The 19,368-nt window shown below is 42.0% G+C and overlaps 1 protein-coding gene across 5 annotated transcripts; it reads right to left on the reverse strand.

The window, feature by feature from the left end:
• Positions 1 to 81: 81 nt before the first annotated feature.
• katnip (katanin interacting protein) lies at positions 82 to 18,780 on the reverse strand. Of its 5 annotated transcripts, none has more exons than XM_005721609.1 (29): positions 18,767 to 18,780; positions 18,069 to 18,191; positions 16,743 to 16,831; positions 16,293 to 16,468; positions 15,750 to 15,862; positions 15,533 to 15,634; positions 15,238 to 15,378; positions 14,755 to 14,998; positions 14,455 to 14,586; positions 14,194 to 14,345; positions 13,905 to 14,011; positions 12,041 to 12,137; positions 11,666 to 11,875; positions 11,173 to 11,310; positions 9,530 to 10,388; positions 8,238 to 9,005; positions 7,943 to 8,151; positions 7,673 to 7,751; positions 7,394 to 7,571; positions 7,115 to 7,280; positions 6,309 to 6,475; positions 6,150 to 6,214; positions 5,083 to 5,193; positions 3,126 to 3,265; positions 2,942 to 3,043; positions 2,698 to 2,858; positions 2,048 to 2,074; positions 1,698 to 1,783; positions 82 to 1,599 (listed from the first exon to the last, which is right to left on the reverse strand). In XM_005721609.1, exons 2-29 carry the CDS (start codon positions 18,078 to 18,080, stop codon positions 1,541 to 1,543), a joined length of 4,890 nt encoding a protein of 1,629 aa, XP_005721666.1. In that variant the 5' UTR covers positions 18,081 to 18,191; positions 18,767 to 18,780; the 3' UTR covers positions 82 to 1,540. The 5 variants fall into 5 exon arrangements, with proteins under 5 accessions (XP_005721666.1, XP_005721665.1, XP_005721667.1 ...); XM_005721608.2 differs by lacking the exon at positions 18,767 to 18,780 and adding an exon at positions 18,701 to 18,744; XM_005721610.1 differs by lacking the exon at positions 18,767 to 18,780 and adding an exon at positions 18,532 to 18,605 and having other exon boundaries at positions 14,461 to 14,586.
• Between the last annotated feature and the right edge of the window lie 588 nt (positions 18,781 to 19,368).

A 19,368-nucleotide genomic window follows, 5' to 3' on the forward strand; every position in this document is an offset into this window, starting at 1 on the left:
AGCACAACAAGAGGATGAATTTCCAGAAAACTGGAGGTGAACTATTACTTTTTCACATTTTATTCATTCCAATAAACCTACTTCAAATATACATATTTAATCAAGATTAGAAAAATAAATATTTCAAAACACTAAATGTCACGGCTACAATAATGGCCACCACTCCACAGAGCAGAATGGAGATTTGGAGTAATGAGTATCACTGCTGCGGGACATAATGAAATTAAATACATAAAACTGCATTTCATATACAATGACTCCCAGCTATAAGGAGTGTAGAATAGTTTATACTGGGGCTCAATGATGCAGTAAAAACACCTAAAAAAAAAAATTTATGCTGAGGAGTTTTTCCCATGCAACAAGTTAGTACAGTGAACACTGAGCGGGAAAAAAAGTACAGCACAGACTACCAAGTATTTTAGTGAACACAGATTCCTATTTATCCCCTTTTAAACAACTGCTCTTCTTAATTTGAGGTAAGTTTATAATATTTGCATATTAGAAGTTGCCTGTTATCTACTCAAACGCTAAAAGTGGAAAATTGCTTCTATTTTTTAACCGAATTAAAAAGACTGCTGTGGAAATGTTTGCTGGAAAAAAAAAGTCAAACAATCTAGTGCATGTGCATAGCAACTTCAATAAAGGTCACTTGGATTGCAAACGAGCTTTTTCTACTTGATGCGAAGCAGAAAAAACAAACTGACCTAATTGTGTGAAGCCAAATAGATATTTGTTAGTATTAATGTGAAGCTTTGAGCGGCTTCAATCCTCAATGTTCCTCGACTTCGTCTATCGCATTAGTCGTTAATGTGAATCTTGCAAATGTAAAAACCTCTCTGAAAGTACTTCCACAAGTAAAACCACTCACTTTTGAAATATATTATCCAAGAGATATAAATATTAATAGATATAAATTAGTGGCTGCATAGCATTAGGCTTGGTTTGTGCACTGGTGGGAGTGTTTTCATACCCATTAGGCCGAGAGCTAAATGACTAGGCTCGTTGGTGAATCATGTTAATTAATTAACGTAGCGTCCTGATGTGACAGTGTATTCATGTGGCCTTTGAGCTTTTTTTTTTTCTTTTCCTGGATTATGTATACGCCAGAAGCAGCATTGGGATATGCAGCACAAGTCACAAGTCACAAGTAGCAGCCACAGATTATAGTGTTGGTACTAGGCACAATAATATGGCTGATAAAATGCAGCCTCGACAGTTTTTTCCTGGCACTGAGGGAGGGACGACTATACAGTACATGTTCAGGATATCTGTGGACTCGTTTTCACAGCAAAGAAAAGGAGAGAAATCCAACCATAAAGTGGAATCTTGTGTGTGTGTGTATAATCTCTGTCCTTTTAATTGTGGACCGTGTGAGATGCTGGGGTGACGCCTTTACAAATGACAGCTGGGTGGCTGCTTTGGGACTTGGTGTAAAGGAGGTTTTCAAAAGTCACCCACCAAAAAAGTGGAATAAAAGAGTCAGCCACAGGTTCTTCCCTTCAGCTCTCCTCAAACTGTAAAAACACTGACTCCATGTCAGTCAGTACCTCCTCCTTCCATGTTTCCCGCCATCAGTCATGCAGGTTTTAGGCCGTAGAGCTGAATTGAGTGAGAACAGAACAGAAGAGTTAACAAAGACATTTTAAAACAGACGAATCCATCCATGTTAAAGTGCTCCAATCGCTTCTCTGATTCACCTGGGTCTGCCGTCTGCTTCTTCTTATTGTGATGAACTATCTGGTTCTCATTGGTCATCTTCACATCCTGATCCTCCACATAATTACTACAAGGCAACACAAGAAAAGGAAGACACAGCGGATGTTTTTCTTTAAAACTGTAGTGCCAGCGAGAAGCGGAAAAGGGCAATAAAACACAAAAGGGAGGGTTGACAAAGCTCGAAGTCAGGGAGAGGAGGGACTCTGGGGATCACAAGTCAAGCGAGTGGCAAGGAGGATGTGGGATGTTTGAGGGCACTGGAGGAATCTTCAGTACAGGGAGTGACCACAAGGAGGCAGCAGCACTGGGTTTTTACTATCCTGTTACTCACTGTTGACGGTGTCTGCTGACACGGGGGCTGAAGTGGAGAAGAGTACAAGTCTTTTCAAAACTACTGAGTTAATCTAACACAATTTGTCTGTAAATCTGTTTGATTGTCAGAAATGCAACAGGCCTGTCAAAAAGCATTTTACATGACAGATCACGGATGTCATTTCAGTTCATGGGCCACATGCAGCTCAATCTGACTTCTAGAGGGTCGTACACCAAAAGCAAAGCAGCATTCAAAATACACTTAAAATGTCCTCTCATACATTTTATCCAGTTACAAAAAAGATGATGAGCAGTGTAAGATGTCTTTAAGAAGACTGTGGAATTATAAATCTCAGTAGGAGCATGGCTCCTTGGATTAACCGTCACACTTCAGTGTAGTATGGGATGACAAAGGTAATTTGTAGGATTCTGGAAAAACACTTTTATGTTACCCATTCTTAACATCCTGCAACACAACCTCCTCTGCAAATTTCACACTCTGCAAGGCGTCCAGTCGGCTGGCAGCCGAGTGCATGTCTGATACCCCTTTTCTAAATAAGGCAAACCTAAATAACAATCAGCATTTAGCCTGTAAGCAAGCAGCCGTTCATGAATTCATCTTTCCAAAAAAAAAAAAAAAAGATAAATGAATACAAAAAGCCTGAGTACCTGATGACAGTGTTCCTCTCTCTGTGAGTAATGTAGACGTCATCTGTGAACAGGATGGTGTGGTAGGGCACCACAGGGTCGCAAGTAGGCAGGATGCCTCGTGTCACTTGGCTTACGCAGTCCAAGATGCCATTATATACCAGGAGGTCATCCACCAGCAGCTGGACTCACGGAGAAACATGCACCATTAGTAAACAAACAGAAGCGATTGCTAAACCCGCAGCAGAGAGAGAAGTAGGCTTACCCCAAATTCTTTCACTCCTCTCTGAGGCGTCTTTGAGTAGTTCCACAGCTTGATCATGGACACAGTCACTGGATGATCAAAGATGACATACACACGGTTCACCTGCATGGAAACAGAGCATACACTCGTGTCAGCTGCAAACAGTCTCTCTCTTACACACTCACACACACACTGTCTTTCTCACCAGGCCAGGAAGCACTGGGGCTAACCACATGTGTCTTCCATCGTGGGTGCAGTTGACTCCATCTATTAATTTATCTGGAGTCCTCACATCACCGCTCACATTGTCCAGCACATTCACACTGTCTGGAAAAGCAGCAATGTCTGGTAGACGTAATGTTGAGGTCTGATCATGTTTATTAATATAAACACAGCTGCTAATTACCCACAACTTTACTCAGAGTTTCATGAGAACAGAGTTTTACAGTAGTCAAACTCTTTCAGAGAAATATTATGTAAACCCAAATCAAATAAACTAGACTACTTTTTTTATTTGAACCCCTTGAATACACTAATAAAATGCACAAGTATAATTCACACTAAATATTATTTCAATTTGATTGTCACAGTTACCTATAAGAGTAAACAACTGTTCCAAATCCTTATGTTCTTAGAGTAGGATGTAATGCTTGATCTTTTAAGAAGAAAACATTAACAGCTAGTGACTTAATATCTATCAATCTAAAGTGACCGATTTACAGTTGTTGTCAGAAGTTTCATCTAATCAACATAGGCATGAATGTCATGCTGCTTTTCCGGGGTGGAATGATTATACAGCATTTAATAAATCTTTTAAAAAGATCTGGGTGAACAAATTTGATTTTGTTTTGGATTTTCTCCACTTCACACAGTGTCTTTTGGTAGCCATAAACAAGCCGCACAGGTATTTGTTAGAGTTCATTAGAGTGACTTGTAAGAATTTTAAGTGAAGTCCACAGATTTTCAATAGCACTAAGGTTGGGGCTAGAAAAGGTCTTTGGATCTTTTGGGATCCTTGCCCTGTAGGAAAACCCACCTATGTCTCAGTTTCAACCATTTAGTGATTGATACTCCTTCATTATTCCATCCACTTTGTACAGTGTATCAGTACCACCGGCAGCAAAACAGCCGCAAGGTATGATGCTACCACCACCATGCCTGACAGCTGGTACAGTGTTCTTAGGTTAGATAATCTCACTTTTACCTCTCCAAACATACCTGCACTCTTGTCATTGTTACCTAATAGCTCAATCTTTGCCTTGCCTGGACATAAAACTTTTCTCTAGAATGCATTTGGGTAGTCCATGTGGGAAAATGCTAATTTCACTCAAGCTTGAAGGTGTCAATTTCCGAGTAGGGCCTTCTTTCTTGGTTGGCACCCTCTCAGTAAGGCTCACTTCACTTGACAGTGACACTGGTGTGTCAGCAGGTTCCAGCTCATGGCAGGCTTGGCCCTTCATGGTTCCTGAACATCCTAACCAATTTACTCCCATATGAGGGTGAAAGTTTGGATCTTCTTCCAAAACTTGTCAAAGTGGTGAGACATCTGAATAATTTGTACATATGTACAATTGTTTGAATCAACGGTCCTGGAATCTGCAGTTGTTTAGAAATGGCTCCAAGAGACCTTCCCAGCTTTTGTAAATCTACAGTTCTCCTTGTTGGATCTTCACTGAGTTCCTTGGATTTTCTCATTATTCTGAGTATCGGTCAGTCCACTGAGAGTTGTCAGACATATTGTTTTTTTGTTAGCAAAGAGAAACTACCAGTTGTAGTTAATCATGATCACAATGAGAAGTTAACAGTTCTTGGCCTTGTCAAGTTAAAAGACATTGAAGAACCTTAATTAAAAGACAAAAGCGATGTATGTAAATAATTGTGAACCCAAATCTTTGTCTACCCAAGTCTTTAAAGATGCACGCTGCAAAATCATTCCACCCTGGGGAAAGAACAGCCGAAAGAAACCATTAAAAGTCCAAAATGACCGTGACATTTCTCCCCACGATGAGAGTATGTAAACTTCTGACCACAACTGTACACCACGCATTCTTAACCAGGCACCCATCTGACCACATTAACAGTAAACATTAACATATTCCAGCAAGTGAGGTGAATTCGAGCCAGTGAGGTCAGATGCAAGTCTGAATCATGAGAAAGGATACTGTTGTCACTGAGGCTGATCTTCTCATGGTTCTGATTGTAAAACTCAAGGCCGTTCAGACCAATGTAGTATGGATCTCCCCAGGTTGTTAACAGCTGGAGCTGAAAAATGACTGACAGGTGAAAGTCAAGGAAAAGACAACATCGAGCATTTTAGATCCAGCTTTTTCCTTTTCTAGCTGCTTAGAAAAGGAAAAAAGAAAGATAAGAACATTTTTACCACTTTACTGGACAAAAACAACTTTTCTTTATCAAGTCTATAATGTTCAGCTTTTGTTTAGAGTTCAAAATGTGTACAGTTACAGACAAATTATTATTTGGATGCAATGGGTTAAATCTTCCCACTACATTTTTAAGGCCTGGTCTTAATCTGATCCACCCAAATTCCAGGTGGTTCTTCTGGCTGGTGTACATTCACCAGTCTGAGGCATGGCCTGTGATTTTAACCACTTAATTGCATAACCAGCAACCTCAGAATAGCAGCCACTAACCACCAGTAACGAATCATTCATATGAAACAAAGGTTTTTGCTCTGCCTGTGTTCACATTATTTCACAAAGTTAATAGTTCCAGAAAGAGTAAAATAGTAAGAGGTTACAGAGGTGAGCCCTGGCTGGCTCCTAGACCGAACGTGAAAGGAGGGCACATTGTAATGTCTGTGAGAACAGTGGATGAAAACACGAGCTCGATAAAGTGCTTAACTTATCATTTATCGCTACACCAAACGATATAGTGATTTTTCTGTGTTAAATACATACTAACCTGTCAGCCAGTTTTCACTGCTATTTTCTGATATGTGGAAAGGTTTTGCGCAATATCACAGCACACTGAAATGACTGGACACATTTCTATTTCTCCTCCAGCCAGACATTTTCCTTCTGTAAGCTCTTGATGAGCATGTGCATGCCAGTGGTGTTGCCAAAGCAACCAATGCAGATTATTTAACGTGGTCTGAACTCAATCTGATCCGTGCATTTAAAAAATATCCACAGAACATTTTTGGACCAATAGGGCAGACAGGAGCACAGCATGCATAAGCATGTGTGAAATCTGTTTAGAAAAAGGATACACCCACAAGGCATGATGGGAGCCTCATAGTCCATGCTGGGCTGTTCTTGTTTCTTAGAGTGTCCTCTGAATTAAAAATAAAGTTATAAATAAGGAAAGGCAGTTTTCAGAATTTCTGATGAAACAGCAGTTTTACTCAAACTCATACTCTGGTCTTCACCTGTGGTAGTCTTCGTTACTCCTGTTATCAGCTGGAGTCTGGAGAAAGTCAACAAAGAGAATCTCCTGGGCAAAATCAAAGTGACAATTGCCCGGTCCCTTCCTGATCAGTAATCCCTCCGTTGGTGAGACAGGAACATCATCCAAGAACAGATGAATCAGTTTCACCTGAACCAAACATGTGGACATTTTTATGTTTTCTAAGATGCATAAAGTGTTCTGCAAAGAACTTGTGTGGTTAAAAATAAAAATCTGTCACAATAAGTAATCCATGCTTTGCAGCATTATACACAGTCATCACTTTTTCAGCACGTACTGTTCTTTGTACAAATGAGAAGTCAGATTCACAGCTTCATAAATCCATATTAAGGGTGTCATACAGTGTGTTTACATACATTAATTTTCATAAAACACTGTAATATTGTTGTTATTTCTCTCACACAGTATTTTATCTCATGTCTCTTTAAACCCTCCAACCCCAGAAGGGCCCAGTCTACATTGATTGGTCAGCTAATATGTGGTCTGATACTGCATGTATTAAAACTGGACTTTGGGCTTTGTAACCACAGACCTTTTATAACCGCAAAGCAGAATATGGCCTTAAGTAATATGTGAATTATACTTGTTCAAAATTATCAGCTGATCTGACTCCACCTGAAGGAAGTGGCACTAATTCAGTTCACAATATTTTGTTAATTTACAAATTATCATGTAAAGTACGAAATATCATAAACACGTTAGTATTTGAAGTAAACTTTATTCTGCATCATAACAAATGTGGGTTCAGCCTGGCAGAAACTGTCTCACCCCTCTGTAAGAGTCCTCAGGAGACTTGTTGTAGTTCCAGAAACGGAGACCAGCGATGGTCTGGGCCTTGCTGAAGGTAATGGTCAAGGTGTGGGACTCTCCATAGGAGAAAGGAATCAGCCACATATGCTGGTCATCGGTGGTAATGTTGTGGCCATCAATAAGTCTAAATAATGACAGTAGACATCATACACTGTATCTTACATAATAATGATGTAATCTTTGCCTGGACTTTAACTGTAATATCAAAGGGCATGTTACATTTAGTGTCAGGCATACTTATCAAGTGTGCGCAGGTCATGTCCATAATCAGGTAGGTTGTTGAGGTCCCTGGGTGAAGCAGCGATCATACTAAGATCTAAAGGTAAAGTCTCTCCATCCTTCCCCACGATCTCCAGTCCTGTCAGGCCCATGTAATGGGGGTCGCCCCATGTCAAGGTCATTTCCAGTCTAAGGCCTGGGATTAAGACAGACTGTAAGCATCCAGAAACATCCAAAACACAAAGCCAAAAACAGAGAGGCAACCATAATATGACAGGATATGACTGATGTACTCACACTTTCCTGTGTGCATCCCAGGAATGAGCTCTAAGCTCTCTTCAGATTGGCTCATAGTAGAGTTGAGTTGAAGTTTCAGCTAAAACAAAACAACATTGCATTTAAAGCATAACTGTACCACAGTCCTGTTGATGCTGTGGCTAGTTTGGCCTTTGTGCCTGTCTGCTCTGATCATTTGGGGCCACATAATGAAAGTCAACTCTGTCACACTTTGGAATAAGTTGCTTTATGAATTTATGATTCAAATTCTCGAATGAGACCAGTACTTACAGTGAGGTCTTCCTCTCTGAAACCAGCCTGGGTAAAAGGTCGTTCCTCTCCCTCTCCATCAGCAGTGCGTGGTCTCTGCAGCTCCTCCTCATACACCATGCTCTCAGGACTTTCACCTTCACTGAGGAAGGTCTCATCATAACGAGACATCGCCTCCAGTATCTCATCATCAGTGGTGAAGAGGATAGTGTCGCCAAACTGGTCCAGTCCTGAGCGCATGAATAAAGGATAATTTGGTCAAAAAAACAACACACAATGGAGCATAAACTCTTGTGAAGTTGTTCTGATCAGATACCTCCAGAAAGAGTTCCAGACGCTTTTGCAATCTCCCCCCTGAAGATGCACCTTCCATCCAGAAGCATTTCTACCTCTTTCACGCCTCGGAATGAGTGGATGCGCGACTTGTTGTAGTTCCACACACGGATCATGGCCACTTTGTGGGGCACTCCAAAGTCCATGAAAATGGTGTGGCTACAACCAGGAGTAAATGGGGCTAGCCAAAGATGCATGTCATCCTGAGTCCGATTGATGCCATCGATTAAGTTGGTGACTACGCGTGGATCCTTGCCGTATGCTGGGAGAATGTTGATGTCTGGCGGGTCAGCGTGGATATGAACAGGTCGGAGAGGCTCTCCACTAGAGCTGAAAACCTCCAGGCCGTTGAGACCCACGTAGTGGCGATCACCCCAGGTGGACAAAATGTTGATTACCAGCCTTTGGCCTTGCGGCAATACTGGAATCTCAAACTCGTCGTCCCGCTCCATGGATGGATCGTCATCAGGGCCTTCGCAAAGTGTCCCCTGAGTGGTTAAGGAGGACAGAGGGCTTCTGGGTGATGAAGAAGAGATGGGTGGGACTGTGGGTGGACCACAGCCCTGGCGCTGAAGAAACTCATCAAATATGTCGCCTTCGAACGCCATGTTGGAGATGCGTCCACGCTGACATTGGTTGAACTTAGTGAGTGAATCCCAGGACTCCATGAGGGTGTCATCCTGCTGACTGTGCAGCCGGGCCCGAGAGCTACTCTGCCTTCTGCTAGCACTCACCAAAGACATGGGCTCATCTGGAGAACACACAAACATTAGACTATAAATTACTAACAAACCAAAAGGAAAGAAATTAGCCTGTAAGAATTGTCCGACATCAAATATAACTAAAATATACAAGTCTGTGTATTTCACTAAATATCCACTTAAAATTTTACATAAATGAACCCCATGCAAATAAATCAGTAAGATTAAAGAGCAGTAATATATTTGCCAAAGTGATCAACAGCAAAAAGAATGACAATGATTAGATCAAACAAATGACTGCCAGTAAGATGAGAATAGAGACTCTAGTTAGCTAAACTATATACATATTAATGTTATTCTCCTAAAGTCTCCAAAAGTATATTCCTTTGTATTTTTAATCAGTGGATACGATTTCCTTTGAAAGGACTGATAAGGTAATGAAAACTCCTACCCTGACCGATGATACCCTGATATTTTTTAAGATGAAATAGAGCTAAATTTATAGAAAGACTGGAGTAGCCATATATACAGATTTGTCTCTCTGTTTCAGTATGAAAATTCTGACAATGCATACCAGCGTTTGTCAGTGCTGTAGCTCTGTGGTGTTGTTCCTCTGTCTGCCTTACACTGGCTGTGGAGTTTCTGAATGAGCTCCTCCGTCCGCTGATGGGCCTGTCTGACCTTTGCTCCCCGACCTCCTCAAGCAGGTCGCAGCTCAGGTCCAAAGAGTCAGCCTTCCACTGAACCCCATTCGCCGTCCTCTCCGCCCCTCTGCACACACGCCCTGGGTTACATGGCAACTCTGGGAGCATGGAAGAGGATGATGCTGATGGCTTTTTGAGCTCTGAAGAATGCTGGGGTACCAGCCACCGTGGCCTCTCCCTGCTGGTCTCACATCCCTCTGGAGCACCTCTGTTCAGAGGCTGCAGCCACTGTGGGGCAACCCGTGAGGAGGATGGCTGGGTGGTGACTGTTTGCTCCATGGGTGCAGACTGCTCCACCTGCTGCCTGAGAGAGTGGGTCTCCTCTGAGGCAGACAGGTCAAAAGAGCTCCTTTGTATCGAGGAGTGACGAGTAGAGGATGAAACTCCCACAGAAGCAGTGATGGGTGGTAGCGGTGTATGTGATTTCTCCTGCATGTCTACCACATTCTGGCCTGCTGTGTCAGACAATGCATTCAAACTTTGGTATCTCTGGGAGATGCTACCCTCTCCACCCTTACTGTCTTCATAGCAAAGGGGAGTGGCCCCTCTTAGACTGTGTCCTGAAGCCACAGGGCTGGAAAACACAGAGTCGGAGACCTGGCAATCCTGAAGGTCAATTGTGGTGCTGTAGTCAAAGACTTGGTTGCCACAGCCCTTCTCCAGCTCACCTTCAAACACCAACGTGCTGTTCAGGTACAGCTTTATATGTCGCGCACCTACGTCAAGCTCCTGGCAAAGATACAGCACATCAGTTTACAAGCGTCTTTAATTTAGGACGTTTAACAGTTTCAAAAGCATTTGATTTTAAGCACTAAGTTATGCCACAAAATGAAGAAATAATGATTTTCACATTTCAATTCTTCACAGAATTAACACCAAACATTTGAGTGAAGCTGTAAAACCAAATGGTGGGAAAATATTTAGCATTTCATTTCTCTGTATAATGAATGTTTGATTAAAATTCAAGCAAAAGGATCACAAGCTGCAACCTGATGAGAGTATTAAAAAAAAATCTAATTTCATAAAACACACTATTGACTAACATGCTCTAGCTAGCTGCTAATTAGTGCAACTGCGACCTTTTGATCCTCTAGACAATAAACCACTATGAACCCAGAGAAGTCTAGAAAATACTCCAAACTCCTTACCTTACAGGCTCTTATTCACAGTCCGGTACAAATATTGCTAAGTACTAATGGTCGGTGTAAACTAGGAAAACCTGGGGTCTTTGTGCCCCCTTCTTAACAGCAGAGACGCTGACAGACAGAAGCCCATGTTACACTAATCCTCTGAGGCTAATCTCTCACTGTTCCACATTTGGACAGACTGAGTGGCAGCTCAGACAGCCACTGCTTAAAGAGCAACGCACCTGTGACGTAACCAAACCAACAGTCATCCACTGTTATAATGGAAACGCACAATCACGCACCATCTATCAGCTTGCAGCAGAAATCAAACAGTTTTTAACTGAATGTGTTGAAGAATTGATCTAAAATTTATTGAATACACATACATTGAAGCTTCTGTTGTAGTTCCAGATTTTAATACAAGATATTCCAAAGTCTGGAGAGCGCTCGGTGTTCCTGATGATGAAGTAGAGCTGAATGGGTGGGTGGAACGGACACATCCACATATGACGGTCTTTGGTGGTCTGTCAAACCAAGAGAAGAAAAACAAAATGAAAAACAAAAACAGCAACTTATTCATAAGAAGGATGGACAGATATATAGTCTGAACATCAGTACTAGCTGATTGTGGCCTTGTTGGCTGCCAATGGTCTCTTGGCAAGTGCTGTGGCATTTATTGATGGGAGCAGCTGATGTTTAGTTGCTGTGTCACACAAACTTTGTGCTTGTTAAACTTTCAAAAGTAGTGCAATGAAAAACCATAAAGAACTCAAAACAGCCACTTTTTCATAATGGCAACTTATTTATTTCCCACAAGATGGGGAATAAATTACAACACACGCACACACAAACACACACACTACAGCGGAAGAGACTGACCTTCACTTTCCCATTGACGAGCGCCCCCAAATTACCAGGAAAGTCAGCATTCCTGATGTCTAAGTCATGAGGCGACACGTAAAGCTTCTTGTTTCTGAGGCAGAAGAACTGCAACTCAGTCAGCCCGACCTGCAGCGCGTTCCCCCAGTTTGACAGTATCTCCATGGTAACATACAATGCAGGTGTGTACTCTGGTGACGACTGCCTTCTCTGCAACAGCGATACAAAACATTAAGACAAGACAAGATAACCTTTATTAGTCCCACATGTGGGAAATTTGTTTTGTTACAGCAGAAAGCGGGCAGTTCAGAGGTATCCCACCCAACAGCATCAGGATTATTCATTCTGATCTGGGAAAGTGTGTCATTAGCTCACCGGCTGCTTGGTGTAGTCTGTTTTCACACTTTGAGGGATGCTGCAACCAGGTCCACCTTCAAGTTTCTCCAAGGCTTTCAGCAGTTTCTGTTGTTGACTGAATAAAAGAATGACGACACTTTAGCTTGCCTGCTCTGTTTATCGTTCCATTTATTTATTTATCCTCAATCTTCATATTAATGCAAACCACTGCAGTAGCTAAAGCCATACATAATTTCAAGGTCATTGGGTATACACTCATTGTTATATTTCAACCAGTAGGTGTTATAACATCAAAGCATTTACCGAGATGTACTAGGAAGTGAGATTAATGAGTCAGCAAGGTATGCTGAGCCTAAAGTCAGACTATTTTGATGTCAGGTGGCTCCTTTTTTGGATACATCACCATAGTAACTTGTGCTGGACACTTTATACGCTCTCACAGAGGACAGGTTCAATTACCACCAATAAAACTGGGTGTAAATGCAACATTTTCACTTATTCTTTTCTTGCTGATGTGTTCTATGAGTTATACAGATTTTCTGCAGATACACAACCTGTTGAGGCGAACATTTGTAACACCAACAAACAAAGCTGTGAAGTCACAGCCCGCTTGGTCTGGTAATAGAGCCAACATAACACAGAGTAAAGACTCTTTGTTGTTTATTACAAAAAAATATTCACACAAGAAGATTAGTTTCACTTTGTTATGGCCAAAAATTTAACTGATTTCAATGCCTCCTTGATTATGTACTGGGTTAGAATTGAATTTGTGTCACGCATCAAGTTTAACTGGATCATGGTTGAACAAATATTCCAGTGTTTCCAACAGAATTGATTGAATTAGATTGCATTTACACACCATATGCACGCAAAAGGAGGCATGTATGATTTTTTTAAAGAAACTGATAAATAATGTCATATACATATGGTGCAATAATCTGCCTCTACAGTAAGTTCTTCATCATGTGAACAGACTCCACTTCCACTGTCTTAAACTGCAGCTGGTGAAACAGTCCTTGTTCTGCTCTACAGGCTCTGTGAACTTTGAATGGTAGCCCATGAACTAGTTTTGCACCTGCAGCAGGTTCTGGTTAGAGCGATCCTCCAGCTTGCAGCAAATCTACAGCACAGAGCAAGCACTCCTCTCTCCAGCTGCAGTCAAAGATGTTAGTTAAATCTGATGAAATGCCTCAAGAAATGTCACAAAATGAACCTGATCAGTCTGTCAGAGAGAAATGGGAGACAGCTAGCTGATTAGCGCTCACTCACCCAGAAAATAAGGCAGTAACTGCCCACTGCTGTCTTACGTCATTCTCCCAGACAGATGCATGTTTTTTTTTTTAATTACAAATATCTCTGGTAATGTCTCTGACTGAAGTAGGCATTACTTGATCGATTAATGTTTAGTGGAAGAACAGTCCAATAACATGTTACACATGCCTTTTATTGTAGTGTGCACATATGGCCTTAACTGAAAAGCCTGGGATAACAAAGAAAGTTAATAATCACCATCATAATACCTATTCTTTGTTGCTGGGCTTATAGGTTCTGTTGAACCACCTACTGCAAAGAAAGTCCAGCTATGTTAGGGGCGGCCAACTCCAGGCTTCGAGAGCTGGTCAAGTCTTAGATAACACCCTGGGTCAAAACACACCATCATCAAATGATTAGTTTATTACCAGGCCACTGGAGAACTTCAAGAAATGTCGAGGAGGTAATTTAGCCATTTAAATCAGCTGTGACACATCTAAAAGGTGCAGGACACCGGCTCTCGAGGCCTGGAATTGGCCACCCCTGAGTTATATCAAAATTGTTTCATAGTACACTGTAACTGTTAGCGTTCTGTTCCTGAGTGTTTAAGTATCTTTTTCTGTCACCATACCTGGGACCCATGAGTGTGATTCTCTGCATGGCCAGAGTGACATTGTTGTCATCCTTGTTGTGAGTGTTGTAGTGCACTAAACCATTCATCACCTGATGTCCCTTGACCTAGAGGACAAAGAAACCAAATCAAACCGATGTGAAAAATATATGTAAGGGACAAGATTCACATGCGAGTCAAATCCAGGAAAATTCAATTCAATAAAATAAAAAGTAGGCAAAGTATACAGTTACAGATGAAAATGAGGTGTAATAACAGATGTAAGAAGTGAAGTGTGGCTCAGGCAGACCGTGTGTCGACTGAAGAGCTCTGCACTCTGCACTGGGTTGTTTTCTCTCTGTATGGCCTGGCGTACCCTGATCGCAACCTCCTCTGGGTCCCGGTCCTCGACAGAAGACTTTCTATTTGCCGACAGCGGCCTCTCCACCCGACTCCTCGGCCCTTAAGCAGAAAATACAAATTTTTTATCCAGCAACAATCATGTGGAATGGAATATCTCAGCCACATTTTCATTCAAAAACGGGAGATGAGTTTGTAAAACATGACTTACTCTGACCTTCCCAGCTCTCTTTTGAAGGTGGCCTATCTAATGTCTTGCTCTTCACCAACATAGGTTTGGTGGGTATAAAAGTCTCAACACTTTCTTTCCTTTTTGCAGACAGTGAACGCTCGATCTTACGACCTGGAAAAATAAAGGAAATTGATTAAGATCAGGAATAGATGCTTCTTTTCATATGCTGACAACATGCCTAAAGACATCCTTAGGTCAGTGCTGATGACGCAGAAAAGCAGGGGATGTTACCTCTCTTGCTTCGCCCTAAATCAATAACAAATTTCCATATTAGCCTACCTTTAGGTGAGGGTCCAAAGTCCAGCACAATGAGGTTCGCTGAGTCAAAATGGCTTTGGGAGCCACTGGGCCGAGAGCTGTTGGAGGATGACTTGGAGGAGGGGAGAGGCAGCCCCAGTTCATCCAGACTCTCTGTGCTCTCATCCCTCTCAATCTGCTCCTCTACCCACTCTTCATCTGACTCCTCCCCAGCTGAGCCACGACTGCTCCGTCGCATGCTAACCTCCAGGCTTCGACGCAAAACCTAGCTTGCAAAGGTCAGCATTTATATATTCATCCATGCACAAGTCATCGTCCTGCGCACTCACAGGCACAGACCTGTATACTGACAGTTTAACCATCCTCGTGATTTGACAAACTACCACTAAAAAGTGAAATAAATTCCCACCAACAGGCATAAACCAAATTACGATGATTCTCTATATCTAATTCATCTTCGACAAGAAGACACAAAAAAAAACGCATACATTTTCATCCACTCACCTTCACTTCCTCGAGGTTGAGAAGTACCTTCTCACTGTGCTCCTGGTCTCCTCGGCTCTCAGGCCTGGAGCTGAAAGAGTGCGACACCTTGCAGGTGTTCCTCTGGCAGCAGGGACTACGAGGGGAGCGTGGACTGGAGCTCTGGATGAAACGTGATGATTGGATAAAGGGGAAATAGCAGAGATCGAGAGATGCTAAGTACTACAGACAGCTGCATCTGGCACATAGTCCCTCCCCTAAAAATAAAACACCCACACATACAGGCTTAGTAGGCATTGTTATGTCTTCACTCTACCTCCATGTCTATGCTTTCATAGAGCTCAAAATCATCAGAGTAGCGCTTTGTTGGGGAGATTAGCAAACTTGGTCCATCCTCTGTTCGAATTTTAACAGGATCCTGCACATATTAGAAAAGAGGAAATATCAAACATGTGTCCTTAAATAGGAAATGTCTATTTTTGCTGAACAATAAGAGTTAATACAGATAGGATAAGGATATCAGATGGCTGCACCTGCACCCATTCTTTCCTCTGGACCTTTCCTGGGGCAGTGTGGCTTCTCTTCCTGTGGGTCTGCTCCCGTTTACTACTGTCTTCAGTTAGCTGGTGGGCGCTTCTACAGACATCTGCCGATGAGTCACAGCACAGAAACGAACATGAGCAGCGTGCAGCAGACTAATGCCTCGGAGGAGAAGGAACACACAGTCACATACACAGATGGTCCACAGCATAGAGAGGAAGACGAAAAAACTGCCTGCCAGCTACAACTGTCACTATCATTTATTCACTGGGACTGGACACGGGATCCTGTCACACAAACTACAAGCTGAGGAGTGGTGGCTATTAGCTGGTTTTCCATATGGTTCATGGGTGACAGTAGCAACAACAAAAAAAGAGAATGAGATAGTACCTTTGATTTCTCCTAAACATGACTGAACACTCAAGAATAATACATCTGCCTGCATGACAGATTCAGAAAAATTAAATAAACAAGAAGAAAAAAAATCAAGTGTTATATAAGAATATCTAGTTTTGAGTCTAAGTGCAAAAGCATACCTGCTGTACATGTAGGCCTCAAAGGTGGCTGTGAGGAGGGAGACCTTTGGTTGGAGCCCTTGGCTTGCTTCCTACTGGCTTCGGCATTGGCTCCATTAAGATAAATTGAAAAACCTTGCTCAAGCCGTTCCAACTCAATCTCCTTGGGGTCTTTGACTTTAAGGCGCTTTAAAAGCCTGGAGAACAAATAAAGAGCTAATAAATAGCTTTCGAAAATATAGCAAATCCTATCACAGTTTTGACCTAGCTAACAAAGGATTCAGGATGCAACATGACACATTCCAATTCCAGACTATGTTACTTTTTAAAATATATGTATTGTTTCTCAAGGGAAGGAGGCAAGCCAATCAGTGCTCCAATTAGGCAGCACTGAAAGTCATGCAGGAGTTGTCCGTTTCCCCTGTGAAATCCAATCTGTCTCTTCCCCGGCAGCCTGCACTAACACTTCACCTGTTTTTGTGTTGGAGGGCGATTAAATATTCATCCAGAGTGTCATCTACAGCAGAGGCGAGCTTCTCTCCTTGGCACGTCTTACTCTCCTTCAAGAACACACACACATCAGTAAACAGACACACGCGATGAAAGGTCGGAAAGGCCTACATCAGCAGTTTGTGGGCAACAAATTGTCATAATACAACTCATTCTTGCACAGGTATGCACATTCACTTTATTGCGTGCATCACCACAATTATGCAAGCAACTTGCTCCTCCGCCGAGTGTGGAACTAAAGCTTTAGTGAAGGATGCGTAATGTGTCATGACACAGGGGTTACGGTTGGATTTAAAAACCATTTAGTCAGGATGTAGCCTAAGGTTAAATGGGTGATGGAGAAATGAATTAAGAAAGGTTTTATTGGTTAGGACCATAATAAAAACTGATTATTTGTAAAGCAGCACCAGATAACCTTAACACAGTATTAGTCTCTACAATATCTGCTGCTAAAGAGCCGCAAACTCTCAGTTTTTATATGAAGCCACACAATTGATCATAGCAAAAGATACTGCCAAAAAAAAAATGAGCCCAAGCTGAGCTCTCACGCTGAAACTACTGACTCAGCATGGGCCAAGATCCCAGTACTTGCATGGCTTGTCAAATTCAGCCACTTTTTCACAAAGGCAGCCCTACTATATCCTCAGTGGTGATCACATCCTGCAATAATATGTGCACAGTGCATGAAGTGTAGCTCTTTAGCTGTAGTTCAAGTGATGGATTGTAAAACGATATCTGTCACGTTAAACCAAAAATCCCAAAGTGAGGACCCCTACGGGTTCTACCACCCTGACAGCATACATCTTGTTCAGACATTTCTGCACTCAGCTGAAATGAAATGGCCCTTATTAAAAGACCAGATGTCTGCCTGCTTTAAGCTTAATAATGCTGGCTGCAGTAAAATTAAGCAGATTAAATAAAAAGTGGGTCTCGGAGGGAGCACTGGTTGACTGCATAACACCTAAAGCTCATGCCGTTTCATTTGTTATATATTTTTAAAGAAACATGCAAGATGAACAAAGAAATCACAAAGCCTTACTCAGTTTCTACAAGTCAACTAGGCTACAGCATCTGTCAAGGTCAGGAGCAGAAGGGAGGCAGAGAAATGAGAAGCAAGGGTAGAAAATTCTTGTTAGTGACAGAGTATAGAGACAGGGTGACAGCTCAGATACTGGTGCACAAAATGGCATGCCTTTAGTTTAGAGTTTCATGGTCGTGAAAATTACAGTGTTTAATGAAAAGTGTATCACGTAAAGTAAAATGGCAGATGATCTGAACTATCATTACCTCGTTATCCATCGTGTGATTGCAGATGATGCTGCTCACATGACCCTATCCCATATTTCTGAAGAGAGGCGATCACTCCTGCTCAAAACGTATCCCTCAAATCTGTGTCGTATTTGTCCATCACTGTAGCGGGACACACATGATAACCCTGAGGTTAGCCGTGACATGAAACCTAAAGTACCTTGAGTACAGCTCGTGGAAAATGTCGCCACACCCGCTGGCCGATTCAAGGGACCAAATACCAAACATTCACGATTGTGTTAACGTTAGCATCTTATTTTAAGCAGGGGTTGACCAAAACTCGTTTTAAACCACCTCAGGGTTTTGTTTTCATCAGCACTCGTGCACGGAGTTGGCTTGTCGGGTAGCGTTGCTGTTACAATAATTTCTATGCTATTAAGAGCTAACGAGCTAGCCATTGTTGACTATGTCAACTTTAAGCGAAAGATAACGGGTTACCAACCTCCTATGCGGTTGTATCGCATGAATTAACTAGTAGGTGTAGTGGCGCAGGCGACGTTAGCAAGCAGCCGATAGCTCAGTAAAAGCAGTGCTGACGTTCATAACTAAACTAAAAAAGCTAGCGAGTTAGCCTCCAACTACTATTAAAAGACAGATATAAACCTGCGTACCGTCTTCATAATCTCAGAAAGCCTTTACTTTATTTCGACTCTGATATATGCAAGAAAAATACTCACGGTCCATTTAAAAAGAGTACTTTGATAACCATTATCTTTGAAATTCACGAGCTTTTTAGTGGTTTCTCATGTGCCCAGTGTTGTGTTGGTTGGTAACCAGGATAGCTGTCCACCAATGGCGAGAGCCGCATCAGAGAGAACCACGCCCCTAACCGGTCCGCTCTCTACCTCCTGCTCCGACAAGCCTCCACAAAGCCTCCTACTGCCCAGCCACACTCCATCTGACTGAAAGGGTATTAAAGCACTGCCTATGACACCAACAGAGCAACACAGCAGAAATCTACATAAAAGTAAAATCACTGAAGAGAAATGAGACAAATTTTCAAGGTCAAAAATTCAACACTGCTTTTATTTATTATAAATCAATACATTTTATATAAAAAAGGAAAAGGGAAGAGGAGGGGTGGGGGAGTTAAAATAAAACCATTGTAGCTGTAAACCAGACAAATCAGGTTATGGTCACCCTCTTACACTGAACCTCCATCGGAGACTCTTGATTAACCAGTCTAATTAACACTCACTCATGGCAAAAAAAAAAAAAAAAAAAGGGAAATCTCTAAGCTATAGATAAAATTAATTAACATTTTTGAAGAGGGTTTCGA

The sequence above is a fragment of the Pundamilia nyererei genome, unplaced genomic scaffold, assembly GCF_000239375.1.
Source record: "Pundamilia nyererei isolate P.nyererei 1_Seehausen unplaced genomic scaffold, PunNye1.0 scaffold00005, whole genome shotgun sequence".
Lineage (NCBI taxonomy): Eukaryota > Metazoa > Chordata > Actinopteri > Cichliformes > Cichlidae > Pundamilia > Pundamilia nyererei.